General features: G+C 42.4%; 3 protein-coding genes across 4 annotated transcripts; 1 reads left to right on the forward strand and 2 right to left on the reverse strand.

Moving 5' to 3' along the window:
* Positions 1–70: 70 nt before the first annotated feature.
* sybl1 (synaptobrevin-like 1) lies at positions 71–5,287 on the reverse strand. Its single transcript, XM_030369137.1, has 8 exons — positions 5,142–5,287; positions 4,655–4,819; positions 4,224–4,281; positions 4,004–4,141; positions 3,471–3,561; positions 2,062–2,129; positions 1,633–1,725; positions 71–1,414 (listed from the first exon to the last, which is right to left on the reverse strand). Exons 2-8 carry the CDS (start codon positions 4,798–4,800, stop codon positions 1,349–1,351), a joined length of 660 nt encoding a protein of 219 aa, XP_030224997.1. The 5' UTR covers positions 4,801–4,819; positions 5,142–5,287; the 3' UTR covers positions 71–1,348.
* Positions 5,288–5,389: 102 nt separating this feature from the next.
* polr1d (RNA polymerase I and III subunit D) lies at positions 5,390–10,377 on the forward strand. Of its 2 annotated transcripts, none has more exons than XM_030369138.1 (5): positions 5,390–5,517; positions 6,121–6,218; positions 6,881–6,957; positions 8,903–8,985; positions 10,120–10,377. In XM_030369138.1, exons 1-5 carry the CDS (start codon positions 5,479–5,481, stop codon positions 10,165–10,167), a joined length of 345 nt encoding a protein of 114 aa, XP_030224998.1. In that variant the 5' UTR covers positions 5,390–5,478; the 3' UTR covers positions 10,168–10,377. The 2 variants fall into 2 exon arrangements, with proteins under 2 accessions (XP_030224998.1, XP_030224999.1); XM_030369139.1 differs by lacking the exon at positions 5,390–5,517 and adding an exon at positions 5,594–5,707.
* Positions 10,378–11,711: 1,334 nt separating this feature from the next.
* LOC115552797 (endothelin receptor type B) lies at positions 11,712–20,858 on the reverse strand. The gene is made up of 8 exons (XM_030369135.1): positions 20,668–20,858; positions 17,798–18,500; positions 16,387–16,499; positions 15,763–15,967; positions 15,129–15,278; positions 14,535–14,668; positions 14,300–14,408; positions 11,712–13,969 (listed from the first exon to the last, which is right to left on the reverse strand). Exons 2-8 carry the CDS (start codon positions 18,221–18,223, stop codon positions 13,844–13,846), a joined length of 1,263 nt encoding a protein of 420 aa, XP_030224995.1. The 5' UTR covers positions 18,224–18,500; positions 20,668–20,858; the 3' UTR covers positions 11,712–13,843.
* Between the last annotated feature and the right edge of the window lie 2,361 nt (positions 20,859–23,219).

A 23,219-nucleotide genomic window follows, 5' to 3' on the forward strand; every position in this document is an offset into this window, starting at 1 on the left:
ATGTTCTGCTTGTTTAAATGGTCTAAACATTGTCGTGAACTTTGAACTGCAAAATAAAAGACGTGACGAAGACCGGTAACTACTTTATCATACAACGGCAACAATTACAATGATCATTAACTCGCATAAAAAGTAAACATATTAAGCAGCTCAATTTTCAGCTGCATAATGTGTCAGCCAGCCAGCACACTTCAACGCATGATTTTCCCAATTCACACTTGGTACGAGGAGATTTTATTTTCAAATCTGGATGTAAAATATTTAAATAATTATAAACCATACTATGTATGAAGCACGCGTATGTACAATGGCAAAAAGTGCATTGGGTTGACAAAAGGAGACAGCATATTCAATCAATCCCTGGAAGAGGAACTCGAAAGCAAGCATCTTTCAAGAGCAGGAGCAATTAAATTAATTACATTTACAGAGCTATTATTTCTTGGCTAATAAAAAAGGAACAAGTTAAAGTAATATCTTCTTGCAATACATTCTCTTTAACATTGTTTTCTAGAGTAGTTAATTGTCAACGGTGCTTATGATAAGAAAACATAAAATCCCCAGAATCCAAAAATGTTAGCCTCTCTGAGCAAAATGTTAATAGTGTCTCCTTTGTTTAGTAATTGCTGTTAATAGAGGCTTTAAGTTTAAGGAAAGGACACATGCCATTGTAGGAGAAATACACTGCACTCGTGGTGTCTAAGAAAAGATTAATTTCCAGTGATTAAATCAGGAGCTAATAATATTAAATCTTACAAGTCAAGCCTGCTGGCATGTATAATGATTTCTATAGTTTGTCCTTGTTCAATATATCTTTAATCCTATCGCACTAAGATTTAAGCAAGACAAAAGCTAAATCAAAAGAACAACAACCTCAAACTTAGTGGCTCATTTTGGAATTGATGTGAATGAAACGCCTGGACAGAGGTCAGAGAGGCATTTGAAACGTCATTAAGTGCACGAGACAGGCATGTATAACGAGACAGGCATGTGTAACGAGACAGGCATGTGTAATGTGCTGTACTACTGAATGAAAGGATCCAGACCAAACATCAGTCAACAATTGTGGTGGTGTTTGTGTGGGGGGGGGGGGGGGGGGGGGGGGGGGGGGGGGGCGCTGTCCTGAAGGCATAACAATGTGAATGCTAGGATGCGAGTGATGACAGGAAGTAAGGGAAAATGTATGCCCACATAGATGTTACAGCCGGAGAAGTACTGTTAGGTAAAGTGGTCTTTCCCTTTGCACCCGCTCGCAAACAGGAATAACAAGAGTTCCAGAAAAATAATACAACTTTCCCTCTCTTCCTCAATCTCGTTTTATTCTTCTTCTTCTTCTGCTCCTCTCATCTCGTTATTTGACACAGGTTGGCCAACTGAGGCCTCCACAGGCAGCTGAGACGATGCTGTAGAGAATGACCTGGAACAGAGAGACAGGTTTCGTGAAATTACCATTCACACCTACAAGACAAGTTTTCTTACAGTAGACGTGATCGATATTACAGGAAGATGTTCTGAGCATACAGTTTTTTCTGAAAAGACCCTCAACACTCACTCCAAAAACAATAACATCAAACTGTGTGAAAAATCATTTCATATTTTAATCATATAGTTATTTGCCAACATTTTCCAACTTACCAGTGCCACAAGCACTATTACAACCGTCAATTTGAGGTTCTTCATACACATGGCCCTTGCTAGGTTGCGACTGGTGGTTTTAAATGTCACTGACTGAGGAGAGGAAGATATGGATCAGTGATGGTGCTGTGGACACATAATGTGACACATACTGTACCTAACAGGGACATGTAGTCCCATGATGCTATACAGAAGGGTCAAGGATATATGTATATCGGACACATATTGATTATATTGTGAAGACAATACATAGGTGTTTTCACTCATGCATCAAGTTCAGTTTAAAAAAATGATAATAATGTTTGATCACTAAGTCACATTTGCCACTATCACTACTATATCTAACCCCATATTTCCGACCATCATAAAAACAATATAACAGCATACTAAACTACTAAATCAATAGCAGTGGAAGACTTTTGAACTCACTGAATCAACCAGATTTTCTGTCTTGTCAATCAGTAGCTCAAGCTTCTCCCCTCTCTGGGCCACCAAGTCTGAGGAACAAAACCCAGACAGACAAACAGGGTTGGGACACCTCTATTCATCCATGTCCTTCAATCGGTATTACAATGTATTATATCATCACTAATGTAGGATAATTAGACAAGCCAAGTTGTAGCTCTACATCCTAGTTATGGGTAGGGATGGGGATCATTAATGTTGATTGATATCAATACCATTTTCGATACTCCTTAACGATCCGAGTCTTTATCGATACCACCATCGATGCTTTTCTATTAATTGGTGGAAATACAACGCGTTTTTAGTGATGAGGAATATGTAATTCTTAATAAATATTGACATCAGTAGTTTTAATTATATATACTAAAATGATTAGAGTGCTATAAAACTGTATTAAATACAGAAACATGAGCAATACAGTATTACTCATGTTTCTCACCAAAAACTCAATTTAACGTTTCTTTATGTTACATTTGAACGCATCATGATAACCTAACAGTCGTTTTAATGAGCCAACCTCAACACATTATCACGCAGCACATCTGAAACGTTATTGACTTTTTAAGATAGCTTGTATGCTGCCGATTAAAACACCAATTTCACAATTGGATTACTATTTTTAACTGACGGGACTAGCGACAATGTCTGTGTGTGCGATTACGATCGTTTTTTGAGTGGATGATTAAGACAGGCCCTTCTGTGGTGATACAGCAGAAGGAGGAGAAAGGGTCTTTTCAACTCAGAGACAGTCAAAGGTACTGCATTTGGCCTTTATTTGATGCACAATGCTAATGTGCTTGGCCATTGAGGTTGTGTTCCCCCCTTTACAATAAATGGACGCCCTTTTCGCCCATTCAGCCATCCTCGTGAGCAAAGTTAACTGCCAGACTTCACTTGTTTTACTTGTAATACCTGTTTGCTTACAATTCCATTCAAAAACATTGGTGGACACGCTGTAGTGATTGGATTGATTTGATGTAATTGCCGTGATGATTAAAGGAAGTGCACTCGATAGGTGCAGTGGGAAAGAGGAGAGAAAATGTAGGTGAGGTGTGTAAGCTAGGCAACTTAGCTAAAACAGGGAAAAAATCATTGCAAGGTAAGAAATCACTAGAATCAACCACAACCTTCCATTGGTGTGCAGAGAGGCAACAGAGATGCATACTACAAAAAACGGGGAAGCCCTTTGAAGATGATTATGGGGCTGTAATGACTGAGATCACAAATTTGAGAAGAGAATGAAAGTATGCTGAACAAGAGAACAAATGACTACTTCAGACAGAAATTTGTGGGGCACAATATCAATGAATCTGATCATAAAAAGCCCAAGGCAAAACCATGAGAGAGATAAGAAATTCTGCAAGGAAGTTTACCTATGTCCCGAACCATGATGCCTTTCAAGTCATCCACCTGCATCTGAGTATCAGCGAGGCGGTCTGACCCCCGTGGATCTGAATGGTGTTTCTTTGAAGAGAGAAGAGGCGTAGGAGGATAAGTGAACAAGAGTTTCAAAAGTATTTTCATAAAAAAAAAGAAAAAAAAAAAAGTTTAATCCGAAGCATCATATAATACAGTGACATTCCTCGTGCACAATTTTTTTGGTCTCCGATTCTTGCACATCTCCTTATCTCACCGGAAAATAATCTGATTCGTGCCTGTTCGATTTTGTAAACCCTGACTGTCGTTTGAATTCAAAAGATCCTACGCCTAGCCCCGGCAGTGATAATTACATGACAGTTAAGCCAGACAGGTCGACCTCCAATCAAAGTAAGGCTTTATGTGATCTCATCAAAGTAAGGCTTTGTGTGATATCAACAAGTCGTCTGTAATATTATGTTAAAGGACCTTCAAGATAACTAATATATTACTATACAATTATCACTATACTATGCATCATTTCCCTCACCATCTGAGCAGCCAGAGTGGATGAAAATTCACTGTTCATTGCGTATGGCAGGGCCGTCTGGGCCCGTGAGCCGTAGGTCGTCTGGAAGCGCTTCTTCACCTCACTGAGAAAGCTGAAGGCACGGGACCTCTCAAAGTCCTGGCAAGAATGTGATACATGATACATTCATCAGTAGATGCCCAGTCACTAATAATAGTTCAAGAAAAACAGAGATACTTACATCGTCCGTGATGCACAGGTATATGATTCGGTCATGACAGATGTAATGAAAGAGATAGCTGAAAAAGAGGAACGTTGGTGTCAATGTCGGAGATTCATGTTTATATCTGTAAATATATTACCCGGATGGTATTCAACCATTCATTCTATGCCCATTATTCTCATTTGTCCAGTCCATTCTCAGACTAGAAAGAACGCATTACCATAGGTTGTGTGGTTAGTTTGTGTGTGTGTGTGTGTGGTTAGTTTGTGTTTGTGTGTGTGTGTGTGTGTGTGTGTGTGTGTGTGTGTGTGTGTGTGTGTGTGTGTGTGTGTGTGTGTGTGTGTGTGTGTGTGTGTGTGTGTGGGTGGGTGGGTGGGTGGGTGGGTGGGTGTGTGTGTGTGTGTGTGTGTGTGTGTGTGTGTGAGTGATTGAGGGGAGGCTAGGCCTACCTGCCATGGCTGTATGTAAGCTTGTTGTTTTCAGAGGGGATCTTGGCCAATATCTGTTCCGTGACTTCGAGGAAGTTCCCACCGCACCATGCGTGCTTGGCCAGGATCGTGGTCCCGCGGGCCACCACCGCAAAGAGGATTGCCATGGCAACAGGCAGATTGACACTGGCACGAGAGAAAGGTTCCACATAAAGACGTTGTTTACCAATGACAACCAGTGAAAAGAGACAGGATACATTTCAAATGTTGAACGAGTAAGAAGAGAAAGGACGAGGGAGAGAAAGGCGATACACACATATGTATTACAAATAGTGTAAGTAATTAAATGAGATTTCAACGCGAATCGTAAATCACGAGAAACGAAAATGATAGCTGACTTCAATGTAGGGAGAACCACAACAAGCCCGAATCAGTCGATATTGTGGTTTCTCTAGAGGAAATCTAGCGTGTCCTTGGTTTACGATAACTGCAATAACCTAATAAACACCTTTGACTTCTTCGAGGCTTGATGAATGTGATGTCAGGCGACTTCTGTCATTTATAGGGAATTCAGACGCTAGCGAGCTAGCTAATCCCTCTCCCTTCGAGTTTTTTCTGCTGAGGATATCGCCCAGCCCTGGATAACAGACAGGGTCCATATGGAGGATGTAGTTTTTCTAACAGTCCTCGCCGTTGACAGTACATGGAAAATGTACCTCTTCTGAACTACATATATATAACTTCCTGTCAGAACTGACCAACGTCATATGTTTTCATTGACGTCATATCTCGGCGACGCCATACAAAAACGTTGTTGCTAGTGCACCCTGATCGGAAGGCGAAACATGGCTGGGGATTGCGAAAAGAAACCAGTTCTGGAGATGGTATGATTTAGATAACATCGCATTCAATTTTCACAAAACAGATGTAAAGTTATGTGACTGTTTAACGATAAATTGGAATGTCATCTCTCTGTTAAAGTAGCCAATCGTATCCGGCTGAGTGGAGATAACGTTATCGCTCACGTGGAGTACAAACAATGTCAAGAAAAATAAAAGCCAGCTTTGGTCAAATGTGGGTACTTCTAAATCTGTACATATTCATTATATAACAAAGTATATTAAAACAATGAATCTAAAATTGAAATAGCCTGATTATACCCTCCTCACTTTAACCCCCACTAGAGGGCAGCAGATGAGCAGAGGGATGTAGCGATAACCAGACCCCGCTGATAAACCACTGCTTCACATTAGTCAGAACGTTTGTCCTAAAGAATGTTGGTTTGGTGGCGTCTTCATAGTCATGCACGCAACGGTAATGCAGTGCACATTGCTAATGAGTGTGACACAGCTGGTCTTTGTCAGCCCATTGTCTTATAGATAACAGCTTTTTCCATGACCCTTGTGAGGATGAGACCTAACGATAGAAGAGAACCAAAGGCTTGAAAAGAGGAGCTAATGCGATGGTTGTTCTGTTGTTCAATGTAGATGCAGGCGGATGGAGGTGATGAGGGTTGTGTGACGTACGTTCTGCACAATGAGGATCACACACTGGGGAACTCACTCAGATACCTGGTGATGAAAGAGTAAGTACTGCCGAGATGATGACCACCCAGCCTAAAACGTCTTCATACATACTTCTTTCCACCATACATTTAACTTTCAGTGCTTGTGCCATAAGTTAATAAGAAATAAATAAGAAATTGTTTTTCCTTGTCTCTGGTACGAGTGATTTCATGTCCAAAAATTCAAATGATAAGGCTTCTTTTTACAATTACAAATTCATAATTGCATATATTATAGGTCTTTACACATCAAACAGAGATCTCACAGCAACATTTATAATGTTGCTGTGAGATCTCTGTTTGATGTAGGCAAATGTTTGGAAATGGGTCTGGAAGAAGGCCTGGGATAGTTTTGTGTGCACATTCTACAACTTCATTCATTCAACAGATTCATCGTCTGTCTGATTGGTCAGCGAATATTTATTGCATCCATGCAATACATCTATATTTCAACCTGGGGATATGACTGACTGGCTGGTGTCATAGCTTTAGAGCACCTTATTATTTTACGGCCTCGTAAGTCATATCGGCATCTGTGAAAAAAAAGTTTTTTGACGTAATTTGAACAAGCGACTTGGTAACGTCAAAGTTCAATAAAAGTTAGTTTTCACTTTTTAAGTCAATGTATGTGTTAACAAAAAATTCAACCCTCATAGTGTTTGTCTGCCTTGTGTTTCTGTCAGTGTGGACGTGGAGTTCTGTGGGTACAGCATCACACACCCCTCTGAGAGCAAAATCAACTTTCGCATTCAGACACGAGGTAGGTCACCGAATCCTGCACTTCCCTTGACTTTCTTTGATGTTTTGATCGAACAAATATCAAAAATTTACATCCCAAAGCATATTTATTGTAGCTATATCTAAGAAACATTATATTGGTATGTTGTCGTTTTAAAGAGGGAATAGAGTACCACAGGCCACATTTAAGTTGACTTACAAAGGGTGCCACCTTCTTACAGACATAAACAACATACATTATCGAAAAATATTATAAGTCCAAATGTTCGGACATAGCAAATTGATACCTAGCTGTCACATGTCAAGGGCCAAATATAATAGAAGTATGTGATCATTATTTCTGAAGATTTAAACCGCTATTGTTGCAGCGAAAAAAAAAAGAACAAAAGAAAATCTGCATTAATAAATATTTTTTATTTAGTCAAATAATAATTTTAACTAGAACTAAAATGTATATATATAATTTTTTCAATTTTCAATTCATATTGTATTTACAGCCTTAGCAAGATGCTTTAGGGCACTAAACTAGGCTTTCTTGCATCTCGGGCTCTGGTTGTCATTATGTCGGTATTGCTTTTGCAATGCAAATTATTCATCCACTGAGTTTTCCCGAGAAAATGGTATGAGCAGTAAAGCCATTTCACAACCGCACACAATAATTGGAACAGCTTCTACAAACAAATGTAGCCACGATAGTCCTCAATGTGGGTAAACGTAGCATTAACTTCCCAGAATTTCTGGTCTTTTGGTATCCATGAAACCTCTAAGAATCCTGCAGAGTATCGCTTTGATCTGGCCTGATCGCGCTGAAATTATGACTACTTAGAATTTTTGGTGCAATTATTTGATTTCACATTTTTGTGAACATCATGAGTCAGGAGTTAATGAAGAGCAGCTGCTTAATTTGGAATAAAAAAAGAACCGTCGGCATTTTAGAGATGGAAAATATCCAAACACGGTGCCAAGCACAAATTGTTTCTAAAAAATGTAGGCCAAATATGTACATACATTCATCATAAACATGTCTTTCTTTTGGGTGTTTTGAGATGTAGTTGGCTGAGATACACCAATTCATTCCAAAATTGATTGTAGAACACATTTTTAATTCACGGTCTGCAAACCATAATTGCCTGCATTGGATTATTGGATAATCAGAAATGCATTAGGACATTTGCCGGCCAGCCTTTTCTGGTTCTTTTTTTATGAAGATTTTCCAGGTCCATAGATTACAGTCAATAATAATAATACATATCATACTTCTCACTAAGACGTCTGTAGATGTAAATAGCCCACAGAAAAGTATCACAGGTTCATTAAGCAGTACAAAAATGAGCAGGGACCCATCAGTACCACATACTGTATTATATCCTAAGCATTTTACGGCCAGCCTTTTCTATACATACATTCAGTCGTCCCTCGGAGTGACATCCAAACATGCTCAGCTACAGTTTCCATAGCGGAACATCAGCGCACGAAGCTGTTGGCACCACAAACCCTCTGATGCCACGCAGCTGCACATGCACGCCAATCCAATGGATTTCTGATTATAAAGACCGGTAACAGAAGTTGCTGATCCGTGTCCCATCATCTGGTCCAATCAACTCATAACTGTCCTCCGTCTTCTCTCATGCTCAATAACCTGCTTTGAAGTTTCATTTTGTAATCAAACCTATAAATGAGCTCATTTTCATTGTCAAATATCTGTGTGTGTTGGTGTGTGGATATATATATATATATATATATATATATATATATATATATATATATATATATAGCTCATAAAGCTCATATAATAAACACAAATGTTTATTATATGAAAGCTCATATAATAAACATATGAATGTTTATTATGCAATGCCAAAAACAGTAAAAAGCTGTTCTATAGCACAGCTGTTTGTATATAGAACATATGGTTGTGCTTAATACTGGTATTCCCATTGCTGCCTGTTTCCCTTTGGCCGTCCTAGGGGGCATCCCGGCCACAGAGCCCCTGAGGACGGGCTTAACGCAGCTCAACCATGTGTGTCAACATGTGCTCAACACCTTCCAGGTAGGTTCTCAGTAAACGCAAAACAAGGGAGTTTAATGCACCGCGAGCATAGACGAACACAATTTTGTATTTTCTATTGGTCTTGTACATTTGTATTGACAATAAAGCTGATTTATAATTTTGAGTTTCTATGGACAAGCCAGGCTCCAAAAAAATAATTGGTGTTTTTTTTTCGATGAAATGTCATGTACACATGACCATGAAGTTGGAGCACAAAGTGATGTCGTTTTATGATCTGAAATGTAGAAAAGGTTGATAAGATACATGAAGAATGTTCTTCTGTGTCAATTATTCAATCAGTTTCAATATTGCACTAGTTAGGATATTCTGGGACATCTGTGATCCCAAGAGTGATTGCCAAACCATTTTGTAGTCTTAATTTTACCAATATTTAAAAAGTGCAGTCTTATTGTTCGATAAAACCCTGTTATGCATCATCAATGCATGTGTGCAACCAAGGAATGATCATATCGTACTGTTAGTGATCATTAACCAGAACCCCCTTTTTAGTGGACTGGTGATTTTATAGTCGGTATGCGTTTTGTGATTTCCAAAGTGGGCGCAGATCAGGCAAGCTGATGATGCAGCTGCATGGCACAGGTGTGATGCCACATAAAAATAATCTTTGCCTTCTGGCTGAACACATGACGCGGGTTCTTCAGACATGTGCTGTAAACAGCCAAACAACGCTTAATCTAATCGCCAGAATCAAGTAACGACAGCCTTTTGACTAAATATTCCCTTGTTCTATAAGTTTGTGTTTATAAGTTTTTTGCATGTTTACATGTTGAAGTGACCAAAAATCGGATATAAAAAAAGACCGTTGGACCGGGATGTTTTCACCAGTGCCCCGGCTGAGTGCTTGTTTGCGACGTTGTTTGGGGGGAGTTTGGAGGTTTGCCTTGGTGTAGTGTGGGGGGGGGGGGGGGGGTCAGGTCAAGTGAGGGGAGCCATGCATGCGGTGCTCCAGCCCCAGCAGGATTGTACCCTAGTCAGAGGGGTAGGCACACAGACATTGGCACACACCTAAATGTCCCCCCACCCGGTTCTCTCCTCGCACTTTTCTTGTTTTCATTCCTATGGGGTGGCAGCGGGGGGGGATCTCTGGCTGACGGTTCTCCTCCTGCTCTACAGGCCCGGGTGGACGAGTTCAAGGGGAACCAGGATCAGTCCATGGAGTGAAACCCGCCCAGTGGGAGAATGGAGCACACACACACACACACACGCATGAATGCAAACACACACACACACACACACACATACACACCACAACTCTGACACAAGGCCAGAGTTGTTTGTATAGTTTTTCATTTTTGCCCATTATTTTATCCATTGCGTGAAATGTACAGAATGATTGGATAAACAATAAAAGTCATGTTTTTGGATATTGTCCATTTGGCTTTGCAAAGTCTATTCTTGAATACTCGTGAAGCGTGTTGAACGATGGATTTCATCGGTGCCTTTTGTTTGTGTTTTGGGTGAAAGGAAGGCTAGAATGTCCCACTTAGCAGGATAATTCAGGGTGAATGACTTCATATGGTACCAAGAAGTGAGAAGGCCAAAGAGAGGAGCGACATAGAGAGGGAGGGAGGGAGAAATGTATGGAATGGGGTGAAGCAGTTTAATCAAATCCCTCTGCAGATCAGATTTGATAAAGAGAGGCTGAGGTCTCCAAAGCGGATGTTTTTTTTAGATGGGACTCTGACCAGGAAAACCAGAGGAAAGGGAAATGCTAACCTTTTACAAAATTTGGTCAGGAGTGAAAATATTTGCACAGTGGGTGTGCTTGAAAGGATTTTGTTGGCCGATTTAGGATCCAATCACTGTTTCCATGTTGTGTAACATGACAAGAAAAATATAATTGGATAACTTTGACCTTTAACTCGTTAAAGTAGACTGAAGCAGAAGCACATCATGCAGTCAGAGTAAAGATATAATGCATGACAGCAACTCCTTTAAAACATTGTTTGATAAAGCGTTATAATTCCCTCCGCTACAAGACTGTCCCTTATTAGATGTTTTTGTTGAAGGTTAACCACAAAAAAGTCCATATCCTGCCTTTCCAACATTTCCTGAAACATGCTTAGCCATTTGAACCACAAGCCGCCTGCTGTCCGACAGTGTTTCCAGATAACACACTTAGTGCAGGAGGATTAGAAGCACGATGGCGCCTGAAATGAACACTGGGGATCTCCAAATTGAGTTAAGGAAAACGTAGATTCTTGAAATGTTATCCTGTATATCAACTTGGTTCAGTTTTAAATCTTCTTGTTTTAGGACTCCGACGGTCAATTGACATTGGAAGTCTTCGGCATGAGCCTTACCAAAAACAACCATGCCTTGTGGTCTGGCTACGATGTCAGGCCGTGTGTATTCTTGGAGTGTTTGTTAAGTGGAAAACAACTTGACATGGGTGTGTAGATTTTGAAGATGCTTGTTTCCCCTCAAGGTCTGGAAGCGGGTACTGTTTAAACAAAGGTTAAGGACCAGCTGCCAGGGAGATCTGGCTCAATATGACGTTTTGTTGAAATACTACAACCTTTTGTGTTAAACTGCAAGAAATATGGGTGGAATAAAATCCTTGGGTTTATGTTGACGTTGTATATACAATTAAAAAAAAATCACAAGAGAACAGGACAAACATTCATTATGTCCTTCGACCCCTTCTCAGGGAAACGTTTTGGAAAAGCACGCTAGGATTAAGGGTATGGAAATAAAGTCAGTCATCAAGACTCAATTTTTTTATTTATAACTTAGTTAGTTACTTTCAATTGATTTAAATTCATGATTTTGAATGAATAATGATTATCTTATTCACATACATGGCTTTTCCATATTCATGGTGACATAACATATTGGGGGCAGGTGAATGACGTTGTACTGCAATCCAGGTCAGTGTGTTCTCCCTGCTGCATCTGTCATACATACCAGTGCTGGTTGTAAATTTAAATCACATGCAGCCATACCAGACAACTAAATTAAGCACACGTTTCATCTTTGACCGACAGTACTTACCACAAAAAAAGGGTATTATTTGTGTTGTACCATCAGTGTTTTTTACACAAATCACTAAGTTGGTCATTATTCATTGTATAATAAGTATATGAACTTCATTTAACCTTGTCAGTAAAACAGTAACGTTTCCCGTGCTAATCTGTCTTAATGTAAACATGCAAAGGAAAGGCTACGCCTAAGACCTGTGAGAAAGTGATACCTCACTCATTTTTCCAGGAACATCCTGTTGTAAGATGAGGTCATATATTGAGATTACAGAGGGTTAGGGCAGTGAGGGGAACCATACAATCCCATTGTAGTTTGCCGACATAATAAACACCTAATGGCTAGATAATGTTTATTGGTCTTGTGAACACGTACAAGTAGATGTTCAGACGTTCATTTATAGATGCTGAATTGCTCCCGCATTCAATGCAGAGAAGCAACCATGATTCATCATTCGTCAGATTCTTCATTCTCCAAGTGAATGCTTCAACAATATTAAAACAAATAGGGGAATGGGTTTACATTTGTCAGAATTAAGTAAAAACATTCAGGTTTCGTCGCCAGCAGTACATGTTTATACTTAAAGCCCACCACAAAACTTACCCACCCATACTTACACATACACACAATATCTATAGAAAACATATACATCTTTATATATAGATATATAGCAAAAGAAATTACAATCAAAGCCCATGACGGATAAAAACATTATACAATACAGTTTAAAACGAGTTCTTCATGAAACGTCCTTTCCAATACCATTTTCTAGTACAAAAATACTTAGTTACACAATTTCAGACAGAGAAAGACACTTTATACAAGATAAAGACTTTGTACAATGTGGAAACAGAAAGCATTCAAATGGAGGACACAGTCCTCCCTATGTGGTGTGATGGGAGTCACCTGGTCGGCCAGACGGCAGGGCTTCCTCCGCCTGACCGAGCTGCCGTGACGCTTCGCAGAACAACTTCAATCGCATGACTGTGAGGCAATACTGTCAGGCCCGATGTCAATGAGAATAATAATGGTGCTTTTATTTTGAATTTACTTTCATGGTTCTGATCTTAACATAACCGACGACTATCTGAATGTCCTTGATCGATTCCGTCACCGGGTTTATACGATTTATTTATGGACCGCAAAGGGAACCAATTAGGTTACGTTTAGCCTTTATCACAGTGAGTTTTTAAAGGCTTTAAGTGGTACAATCACAGACAATTTCATACATGTAACTAGATATGAAACACTAAATATAAGTAAATAGTTTCACATTTTCTTACGATTATTACTATCAATCCATACATGTATTGTTGTGAGCAAGCATGAATTGGGATCTAAGTTGATCTCCAATAAACTGCGAACATCATTTCTGAATACATGGTTAAGATGTCAATCTGGCTTTGGCTTTATTGGAACCTTCGTCGGTTAGTACTGCAACGTCGACAGACAAAGGTGGAGTGTCGTCTCAAAACGGGCTCCGATAATCATTGAGTCCGTTCTCTCTTATTGGAGTTGACCATCTGTTGAACCGGCTTCTCCTCTTGCAATGAAGATGTGGAGAGGCCGACATCTGACCCCCTCCGTAAGGTGTCGGTGATGACATCATCAGGTAACTGCCATGACATCATCAGGTGTTTTCGATGACATCATGGGGTGACGTTTTCGTCACAGCAATGCATTGATATCATCAAGGGACCGAGACAAAGTGTTTTTGGCTCGTCTTGTGTGTGTTTGTATGTCTGTGTGTGTGTGTGTGTGTGTGTATGTGTGTGTGTGTGTGTGTGGTGTGTGTACGTGTGTATGTGTGTATGTGTGTGTGTGTGTGTGTGTGTGTGTGTGTGTGTGTGTGTGTTGCTTAAGAAGAACTGTATTTCTGGCTAGAACGGGAGCTGGTGCGGTCCAGTCCCCTTCCCTTCCAGTGGCCCCCAGAACCTCGGCTATCAAGTGTCCTCGTTCTGTAACACCAGCAACACAGGCAGGACTGCACCCCCACACACACACACACACACACACACACACACACACACACACACATACACATACCCATAGACAGACAGACAGACAGACAGACAGACAGACAGACAGACCGACACATGCACACACACACAGACACGCACACACACAGACACACACACACACACACACACACACACACACACACACACACACACACACACACACACACACACACACACACACACACACACACACACACACACATACGCACGAGTCATGAGATTCTTGTTTATTTCACATTGGGTTGTGCGATAACCTAATGAGGAAAGATCAGATGTGTGCGTCACTCTCCTACCTTGAAGCAGTTCTTAAACTTCTGGCTCACGAAGTAGAGGGCGATGGGATTGATGCATGAGTTGAGGGAAGCCATGTTGATTCCTATGTAATCCATCACTAACAGGAAGCTGGAGGGCCAGAGGGTTGTCGTCGATACATCAGGAAGTCACAGCCCGGAGAACAATAGCTTCTTTTGTCTGTTTCCTTCTGGGAATGTAAATATATATGCTGCGTGTGCATGCATGGGTGTATACCTGAGCAGTTCACAGCGGTTGGGGTCATTCTGGTCATAGATCGTCTTCTTGAGTATACGACTGAGGTGAAGCGGCAGCCAGCACAGGGCAAATATCAACACCAGGCAGAACACTGTCTTGGCCACTTCCCGCCGCTGGAGAACCATAAACACACAAAGACAATGTTGGTCGTCTCCGCACCATGTGATCACATGAGGCAAAGGGTCATGGGTTCGTCAGTGAGGGGCCGCCTGGTCGCCGTCCTCTCACAGAACATTTGTAAAATTAAAAAAACAAAAGTGAAGTAGTGGGTGACCTCAAGCTTCATCCTAGTCCGGATCTGGATTCAAATGCACAAGGTTTTTAATATAATTTCAATACAATTCTGATCTCTAATCGCCCTTAAAGAAATGGGAATAGGATTGCATGTGTTATCATTACGTCACTTTATCAAACATTCCTTGGAGTGGAGATGGCGAAAGCCTGAGTTAGCAATAGAAGCTCGCCCTAGTATATTTTATTTTACAAAAAGCCAGACGGCGTTTTCTTTACATTGCTATTCTCTAACCCTGCCAGAGAGAGAACCCCAGAGGGGGGGGGAGGGGGGGGGGCTACCTGCTTCATGTGGTCGTTGAGGGCGATGCGCATGCCCTTCTTGTGCCGCAGCATCTCACAGGACATGAGTGCGTAGAAGATTCCAGTGCAGGCCAATGGCAGGCAGAAGTAGAAGCCGAAGAGCCACCAGTCCTTCACGTCCTGGTAGAACTATGGGCGGAGGGGAGGGGGGGGGGGGGGGGGGGGGGGGGGGGTACAATGTGGTATTTCTTACATAATACCAATGTGGTATTTCTTATATAATACCAATGTGGTATTTCTTTATACACGACACACAAAACAAGTGTAATCAAATAAGAAAGGGACTGAATTATGTAAATTGATTATATCAGGGGTATGTTGGAGTCATGTTTTGAATTGCTCAATTGCACTGGTTCAATTGTTATCCGACGAAATGACATTAAAGATGAATGTTTACTCAAAGGTTCATCTTTATTCAGAAGATGCGGTAACGTACATAAGCCAATTTTTTTTTATACATTCATTTATTTCTGGTTCATTTGAACCATTGCATGAGGCGGCAGGAGGGCGGTTGTGTTTGTGTCGAAAACCGAGTCACATCCTCCTGTTCCTGCCGTAGTTTAGTGAGAGTGGACCAGAGTGGGTTCAGCGCTCCGGATAGTCCAGGGCGTACCTTCATGAAGTCGCTGGTCTGCTGAGGATGCAGGAGGCACACGCGCAGCTTGTTGCCCCTGTAGGGCAGCTCCAGCATGTCGAAGGCCAGCGCCTCCGGGATGGCCAGCGCCACGGCAACCAGCCAGATGAGAGTCACCTCCACCGCCTTCCATAGAGGAACGCCCATCCCCTTCACTCTGCTCCACGACGTGACTGCGTGGTAGCTACATGCGCACAAACACACACACACACACAAGCGCGCACACACACACACAACACATGCGTGCACGCAAGCACAAACCCACAAAATCATACACACATGTATGAAAGCCGCCCGCACACACACGCATAAACAATTAAGCACACACATAAACACATAAACATGCACAAATGCATGCAGCCACGCACACAGACACGCACACACACACACGCACGCACGCACGCACGCACGCACACACACACACACACACACACACACACACACACACACACACACACACACACACACACATACGCACACACACACACACACACACACACACACACATTTTGAAGATGTTATTTGCGTTTGAGCCTAGGTGTGTATTTGTTTGCCTGCATGTATAAGTGTGTGTTATGGGTCATGAAGTGGGTCTGTGTTTACCGGTCGATGCTCAGGGCACAGAGGCTGAGCACAGTGATGCCCACAGAGGCTTTCTGAATGAAAGGCATGAGCTTGCAGATGTACACTCCAAACGGCCAGTCCTCTGCTATCAGCTGCCAGGAGAGATGACACAGATAGACGTGAAGGTTAGGACTCAGTCAAGCATTACTGCACAGCGCATCTCTTCAATCATTAGGATGTCATGGACAACCAAATGAGACACAAAGGGGACATGGTTCAAGAGGAACCCTGTTCTCAATCAGAGACCAGAGACACCGTACATGCGTCTTTTCTAGAGGTACTTTTACCAACACATTCTCCCACATAATTTCTTACCAAGTGAATCATCATAGAAATGCACATGTCCACTAGAAAGCCTCTTAACCCCTCATTATTCAGCTGTCATCTTTTAAATTCTTGCGTCTGGTATTGTTCCACATGGGAGCGCATACAATCAGTCCATTTGGGGAAAGCTTGGTTTAATGACGGCACCGCGATGCAAGTCCTAAGTCCTAATGGGCTGAACCCTTTCAACATTTAAACCCCACCAGGTATGGCCAGAATCCCCCAAAAAAATTCTTGGCCCATGCTCCCCAAAAAGGATTATAAATGGATTGTTAGCATCTGCCTGCTGTCATTTAGCAAGAACAGTTTTCTCAGCCGGCAGCCGGCAGGGTGGGGGGGTGGGGGGGGATCTAACCTTCAAGGCAGCTTGATTTACGAGATCAAGCTCACGCTAGAATCCATCTTGCCAGATATCCAGTTATCCATTCATAAAGAGGGGGGGGGGGGGGATTGGACCTTGAGAGGCAGCTTTTTCTGTGAGATCAAGCTCACACGAGAATCCATCTCGCAAGGCTTACAGTTATCCCTTGTGGCCGACACCCTCAGTGGTTCGGACCAATCAGCAGGGTCCTCCCAAGGCCTACGTGGTCTACGTGACGGACAGTGATAGACAGATGGTTTATCCAATCACCTGCCAAGTACTTTCTTAGAGAGTGTCTGCCCTTTTCCGAACTGTTCCCAAGGATGACTGCCCAGATGGTTCCGTGTAACACCACCATCTGGTGTGTCAGGTTAGGGGAAATACCTCCTGTAGAAAACTAAACAGAACCAGACTGAAACTGCAAATAAACTCCAGCGGTGGGCTTGTAAACACACCGCAAATAGTCCGATCCCACCGGGGGGAAACACGGATGGGCGCAACCGAAGGCAGCGGGGGCCCCACCCTCAAAGGTCGAGCGGCGGATATTGTTTCTAACAGGGGCCTACAATAGTCCAACGACACTTGGGGTGAATTGGCGGTCGCTGAGGGGGGGGGGGGGGGGGGGTTGAGGTTTGGGGGGAAGGGGCGTGGGGGGGGGGAGAGAGGCGTGGGTGGGGGGAGGGTGGGGGGGAGATGCGTGGGTACCTTGTAGACGTTGATGGGGATGGCGATGAGGATGTAGAGCAGGTCTCCCAGCGCCAGGCTGCCGATGAGCACGTTGGGGCCGTTCCTCATGCACTTGTTCTTGTAGATGATCCTCAGCAGCGCGGAGTTGCCCACCATGCCCAGCACGAAGATCAGGCAGGACACCACCGTGTTGACGTACTTGAACGCGTTCTTGATCTCCGTGGGCTTGTGGCACATGGGCGGGAAGGGGCCCCGGGCTCCGGCTCCGGCGCCGGCGCCGGGGCCCGGGGCCTGGAGCGCCAGGGAGGTCGTCGTGGCGACGCTGCCGTTGGGTCGGCCCTCGGGCCCCGGGGTGCGTCCGGAGTCGGAGGCGCGGGTGAAGCGGGAGGCGGAGCTCTGCGTGGCCAGCAGCACGCACAACAACAGGCCGACGACGGCCCTCATCGTCACCGGTTGGCTGTTCACACGGCACGCACGCACACACACGCACGCACCCACCCGTACGCGTGCACGTGCACAGGCTGGGACACAAAGGGAGTCTAGCGAGCTAGTTACACAGGCATGCACTCAATGACTCACTAGCCACATTGAGACACATTTAGCAACACACACACATCACACACACCACACACACCACACACACCACACACACGCGCACACGCACACAGACAAAGGCCCTTCACTGAGACACGAGGATAAGTTTTGGATTTCTTTAGGTTTCCTGTAAAAAGAGGAAGAAAAGAGGAGCAAACAAATGTATCTCAGTTATATTGGCTTTAGTTTTCGTTTCCACACACACATACCTTATCTTATTTTAAGGACAAGCGTCATAATCCTTCTCTCAGATAACCTAAATAAGTAGAAATAAGAGGACTGAAAGGGAGAAAGTACCCTCTGTACGTATTTCTTTTATGGAATTTCCGAAAGTACAAAATCTGGAAAAAAACGAAAAGTAGTTGTGTGTCTGTGCATGGGTGAATTTGTGTGTCAGTCTCTGTGTGTGTCTTGGTGAGCATATTTGTGTGTGTGTGCGTGTTTCTGGACAGTGACATTTTGTTTCAAAGTGAACCCCAAGGCTGTGGATCTCTCTACAGTCATGTGTACCCCCAAATCCCCAGGGGGCACCCTGAAGAATCGAATGATTGATGAGGACAATCTAAGAGGCACGGCATCAACAAACGTTCTGTCATACACACGTACACACACACACACACACACACACACACAAACACACACACACACACACACACACACACACACACACACACACACACACACACACACACACACACACACACACACACACAAAAATAGACACAAGAGATCCATGCGAGCAAACACACACACACACACACACACACACACACACACACACACACACACACACATACACACACACACACACACACACACACACACACACACAAAAATAGACACAAGAGATCCATACGAGCAAACACACACACACACACACACACTAGAACAAATACACACACACTCGTAAGCAGACAAGATCCTATGCACGCAAACAGACACACAATCTCACAATCTCTTAACAGATGTATAGTCCTTATGGTCAGCAAAGCGAAGCGAAGGTATGTGAGCATTTCCGAGCGAGTGGAAAGTTACACAAACACTTCTAAGCCAATGTTTGTAACAGGTGGTTTCCTGCACACATCCAAACAGTGCCACACACACACACACACACACACACACACACACACACACACACACACACACACACACACACACACACACACACACACACACACACACACACACACACACACACACACATGCAGACTCCAAGGGCTTGTTTGAGGTATCAGAACAGAAAGAGAGACAAAAGAGATGGTATATTGATGGACAGATAAAACAATTGTGTAAACATAAGTGTTAAACAATTATGATATATTTCCTATTTTTGGTATGAAGTAAAAAAAAGTTTGAAACAGCTTTCAATTAGATCAGTGCCAAGTGAATATATATGTTGTAGAAACAGTCTCTCTTTCTGGTTATGGAAATAACATCCCAGCTAAAGTAAAGTTCGGTCTTCCTAATAACCGTAAATGTGACATCTGGAAAACTTCGGAAAACGGATTTCCGCGCGTAACAGTTAATGCATCGATTCTAAACACTTTTTTTTTTCATTCAGTGATTTATATGAATGTGTTCAATGCCTACATTCTTTTTACATATCTTTCGCTTAAAATGGAAAAACTGGCGCTCGGAGCCTCGCACACATGATTCTCTACGACCCAGAAACTATCTCAATCAAAGCCTTCAAAGCGCGTCCAAGTGTACGGAAGCCAGGTCCACTTTTCAGATGGCCCTTTTCTGTTTGCACCGACCCGTTATGTGCCTTATAATAATCAAATAGGCTACAACTTTTGACTACACATTTGAACTGCAACACTTTGGGGCTGATCCTGAATGTATAATGTATTGTTAGTGAATCCATATTATAATTGTTCAAATATATGCTAACCATAGGCCTAATAACAATTAAAAAGCAGTCAAATTTCAGCATTTGAAAAGATCGCAGCTCGTAGCTTACTGTTTGTGAGGGATAAATTATGAATAAATGCTTTAAATCAAAGAATGTAGGCCTATTAATAGTGTAGAAAATAAAGTGATTCTCTTTACAGCTTATTCGTGTATAAAAGAATAGCCTTATATATTTTATAAATAATACAAATATTTAGGGCTAGTGTATTTGTACATCATTGTCCATCATCCAGTGCACCATTAGTCCGGATTGTCAGAAAGATGCTCGGTCACAAGTCGTGCACAAGGTGCAACTCGATCGAAATACCTAGTTGATAACGCACTAATTTCTAACTTTCTGTCTGTATACATGTCGTCTAAAACATCTCGACTGGACTTACCTGGTATCCAAAGCTTTGGCGAAATGATTTATGTCCCATTCAATACTCCAGTAGATTCCACAATGGAATGGACTCGTGTCACGTTTACCTAACGACTCCGCGTCCACTTTACCCTTGGTTTACAGAGATGGGCCTCTTCTGCCCCGTTCTGTTCTGCTCAGACGATCAAAAAGTAAGTGCGGGTTTTATAGTGGGAAGGGAAGCCCGGAGACTGCCGCCAAGAGCCAATCAGAACACAGATACGAGCATCTCGCTCTTTTCTTTTGCATGCTTTCGAAAAAACGAAATACGGTGAAATTAAGTGGTCGGGCGTATCTGATGTTGGTTCAAGTAAGAATAAATACATTATCGTTAAATAACTCAGAAGTCTTACAAGCTGTTGGTCAATATTGGTCAATAGTCCATCTGTTATCACTTAATTCGAAGATGTTGCTGTGCGTTGTCGCAATAACACACAGAGTTCTCCGGGCTTCAGCCACGATTAAATCTTACCATGAAATAGATCGAAGATACAACAGCCACTTCTCCACACTCCATTCAGTTCCACAACAGAAGCCATGTGAGTGTTGGTTATTTTAATCTCTTTCTAGATGTATTAGATCCAACATAAATCATGACTTGTTTTTATTACTTTTCAATCAATTCAACCAGAACAATGGCTCAATCGACACACACCCGCTCAAACGCACAAAAACAGTCACACACACACACATGCTCACACACACACACACACACACACACACACACACACACACACACACACACACACACACACACACACACACACACACACACACACACACACACACACACACACACACACACACACACACACACACACACACACACACTACCCCAAAAACACACCAAATAAATAGGTTTTAATCACACTCCGCTGGGGAGCACAGAGAAATGCACTCCAAGTTGGGAAATATGGTAAACATGATGCTTATGTCTGCTTATTCATCTATCTTGTACTACTATACTCAATGAAAGACTTCTTCCACCGAGATGCATCCACAGAGAGCCACACTTATTCCTGCTTGCGTCAAACTGTGCAATAGGCTGGGCAAAACTTCAACTGTGCAATACACTTGTATACTCTGGCACTGTGCTTCATTCATTCATACTGTGCATTTCAACAAATATTCTGACCATACTGTGCTTGCATTTTTAAATATGAATAGATCCCATTCCTCAGCATTAATAATTATAATGTTGACTGACTTCTTTTTGTTCTTTTCTATTTTCTTGTAACTGAATCATGACCAAATTTCCCCCTGGGGATCAATAAAATATTTCAGAATCTGATTCTGATCCCCTCTCTCTTAAATCCTTATTTTCGCTCTCTTTCATCTCTTCTCATTTCCTCTCCTCTAATCTTTTTTACTTTTCCTTTCCTCTACCCTCCTTCTCTCCTATTTGTCCCATCAATTCAAACAGCATTCATGTATACAATCTGACAACAACCCATTTATGTCCTATACCGTGTGGTCTCGCTCGGCTATCCTTTGCGGTAACACACATTAGGCAGCATTGACTATGACGTTAACAACACAGACACTTAATTTGCCGGCAGACGATTGCAGGGAAACAAACACACAAACACTGATAATGAAGAGCACAACGCATTCCTTTGGGGAGGGCCGAAAACACACACATGCAGTTACACACACAGACACACAGACACACACACACAAACACACACACACACGCGCACAAACACATTCTCAAACACATACACAAGCACAGTTACACAGACCCCCCCCCCCACACACGCACAGACAGTTTCACACACAAAAACAATCACAAACACATTCTCAAAAACACACACACACCCTCTATAGATTAGTTTATTGCGAAAGTGTCCTGTAATTGTGTTTTTTTCCTTTTTTACTTATGATCTGTAATTGTGATTTTGTTTCTCATGAACAACACACACAGCCACACGTACACACACACACACGCACACAAACCCACGGTCCTGACTTTGAGTTAATGGCCCCATTTAAAATCCCTTGAAGTTGGAGCGTGTATTGAGTGGCATCTAACTGTGAATACGACCAACACCGTAGGAGTAGCCAGAGTGACCTGCACTGGGCTGTAAGGTGCCAGTACTTCCAAAATGATGTAATTTTCTTTCAACAGAATCGAGTAGCCAAATGTCAGGTGTAACTATTCCTTGATAATCCATACATTTTATTGAGTCATTTAATCTGTAAATCTAGGTCATATCTTTATAGTAAGAAGGTGTCTCCTCCAGAGCTGTTTGTCCCTTCTAGGCTACTGTAGAAACATGCAAGTGCAACATGATGGGCTTTGTGGAAGAAGACTGGTCCCCCATGTGGATATAAAGGGCACCAAACCATAGCACTTCTTATTTTCATGGGATTAAACAATCATCAAAACATACTTGAATATATTAATATTACCTTACGTTTCAGGCCCAGTCAACTCAATTCTACAAACTGCCCCTTTAACAAGCAGCACATGGGAAGCTGGTCCGATATGGATGACCTCTCTCTTCAGACAGGGAAGCAGAACCAAATCTC

Source organism: Gadus morhua, chromosome 10, assembly GCF_902167405.1.
Source record: "Gadus morhua chromosome 10, gadMor3.0, whole genome shotgun sequence".
Taxonomy (NCBI): Eukaryota; Metazoa; Chordata; class Actinopteri; order Gadiformes; family Gadidae; genus Gadus; species Gadus morhua.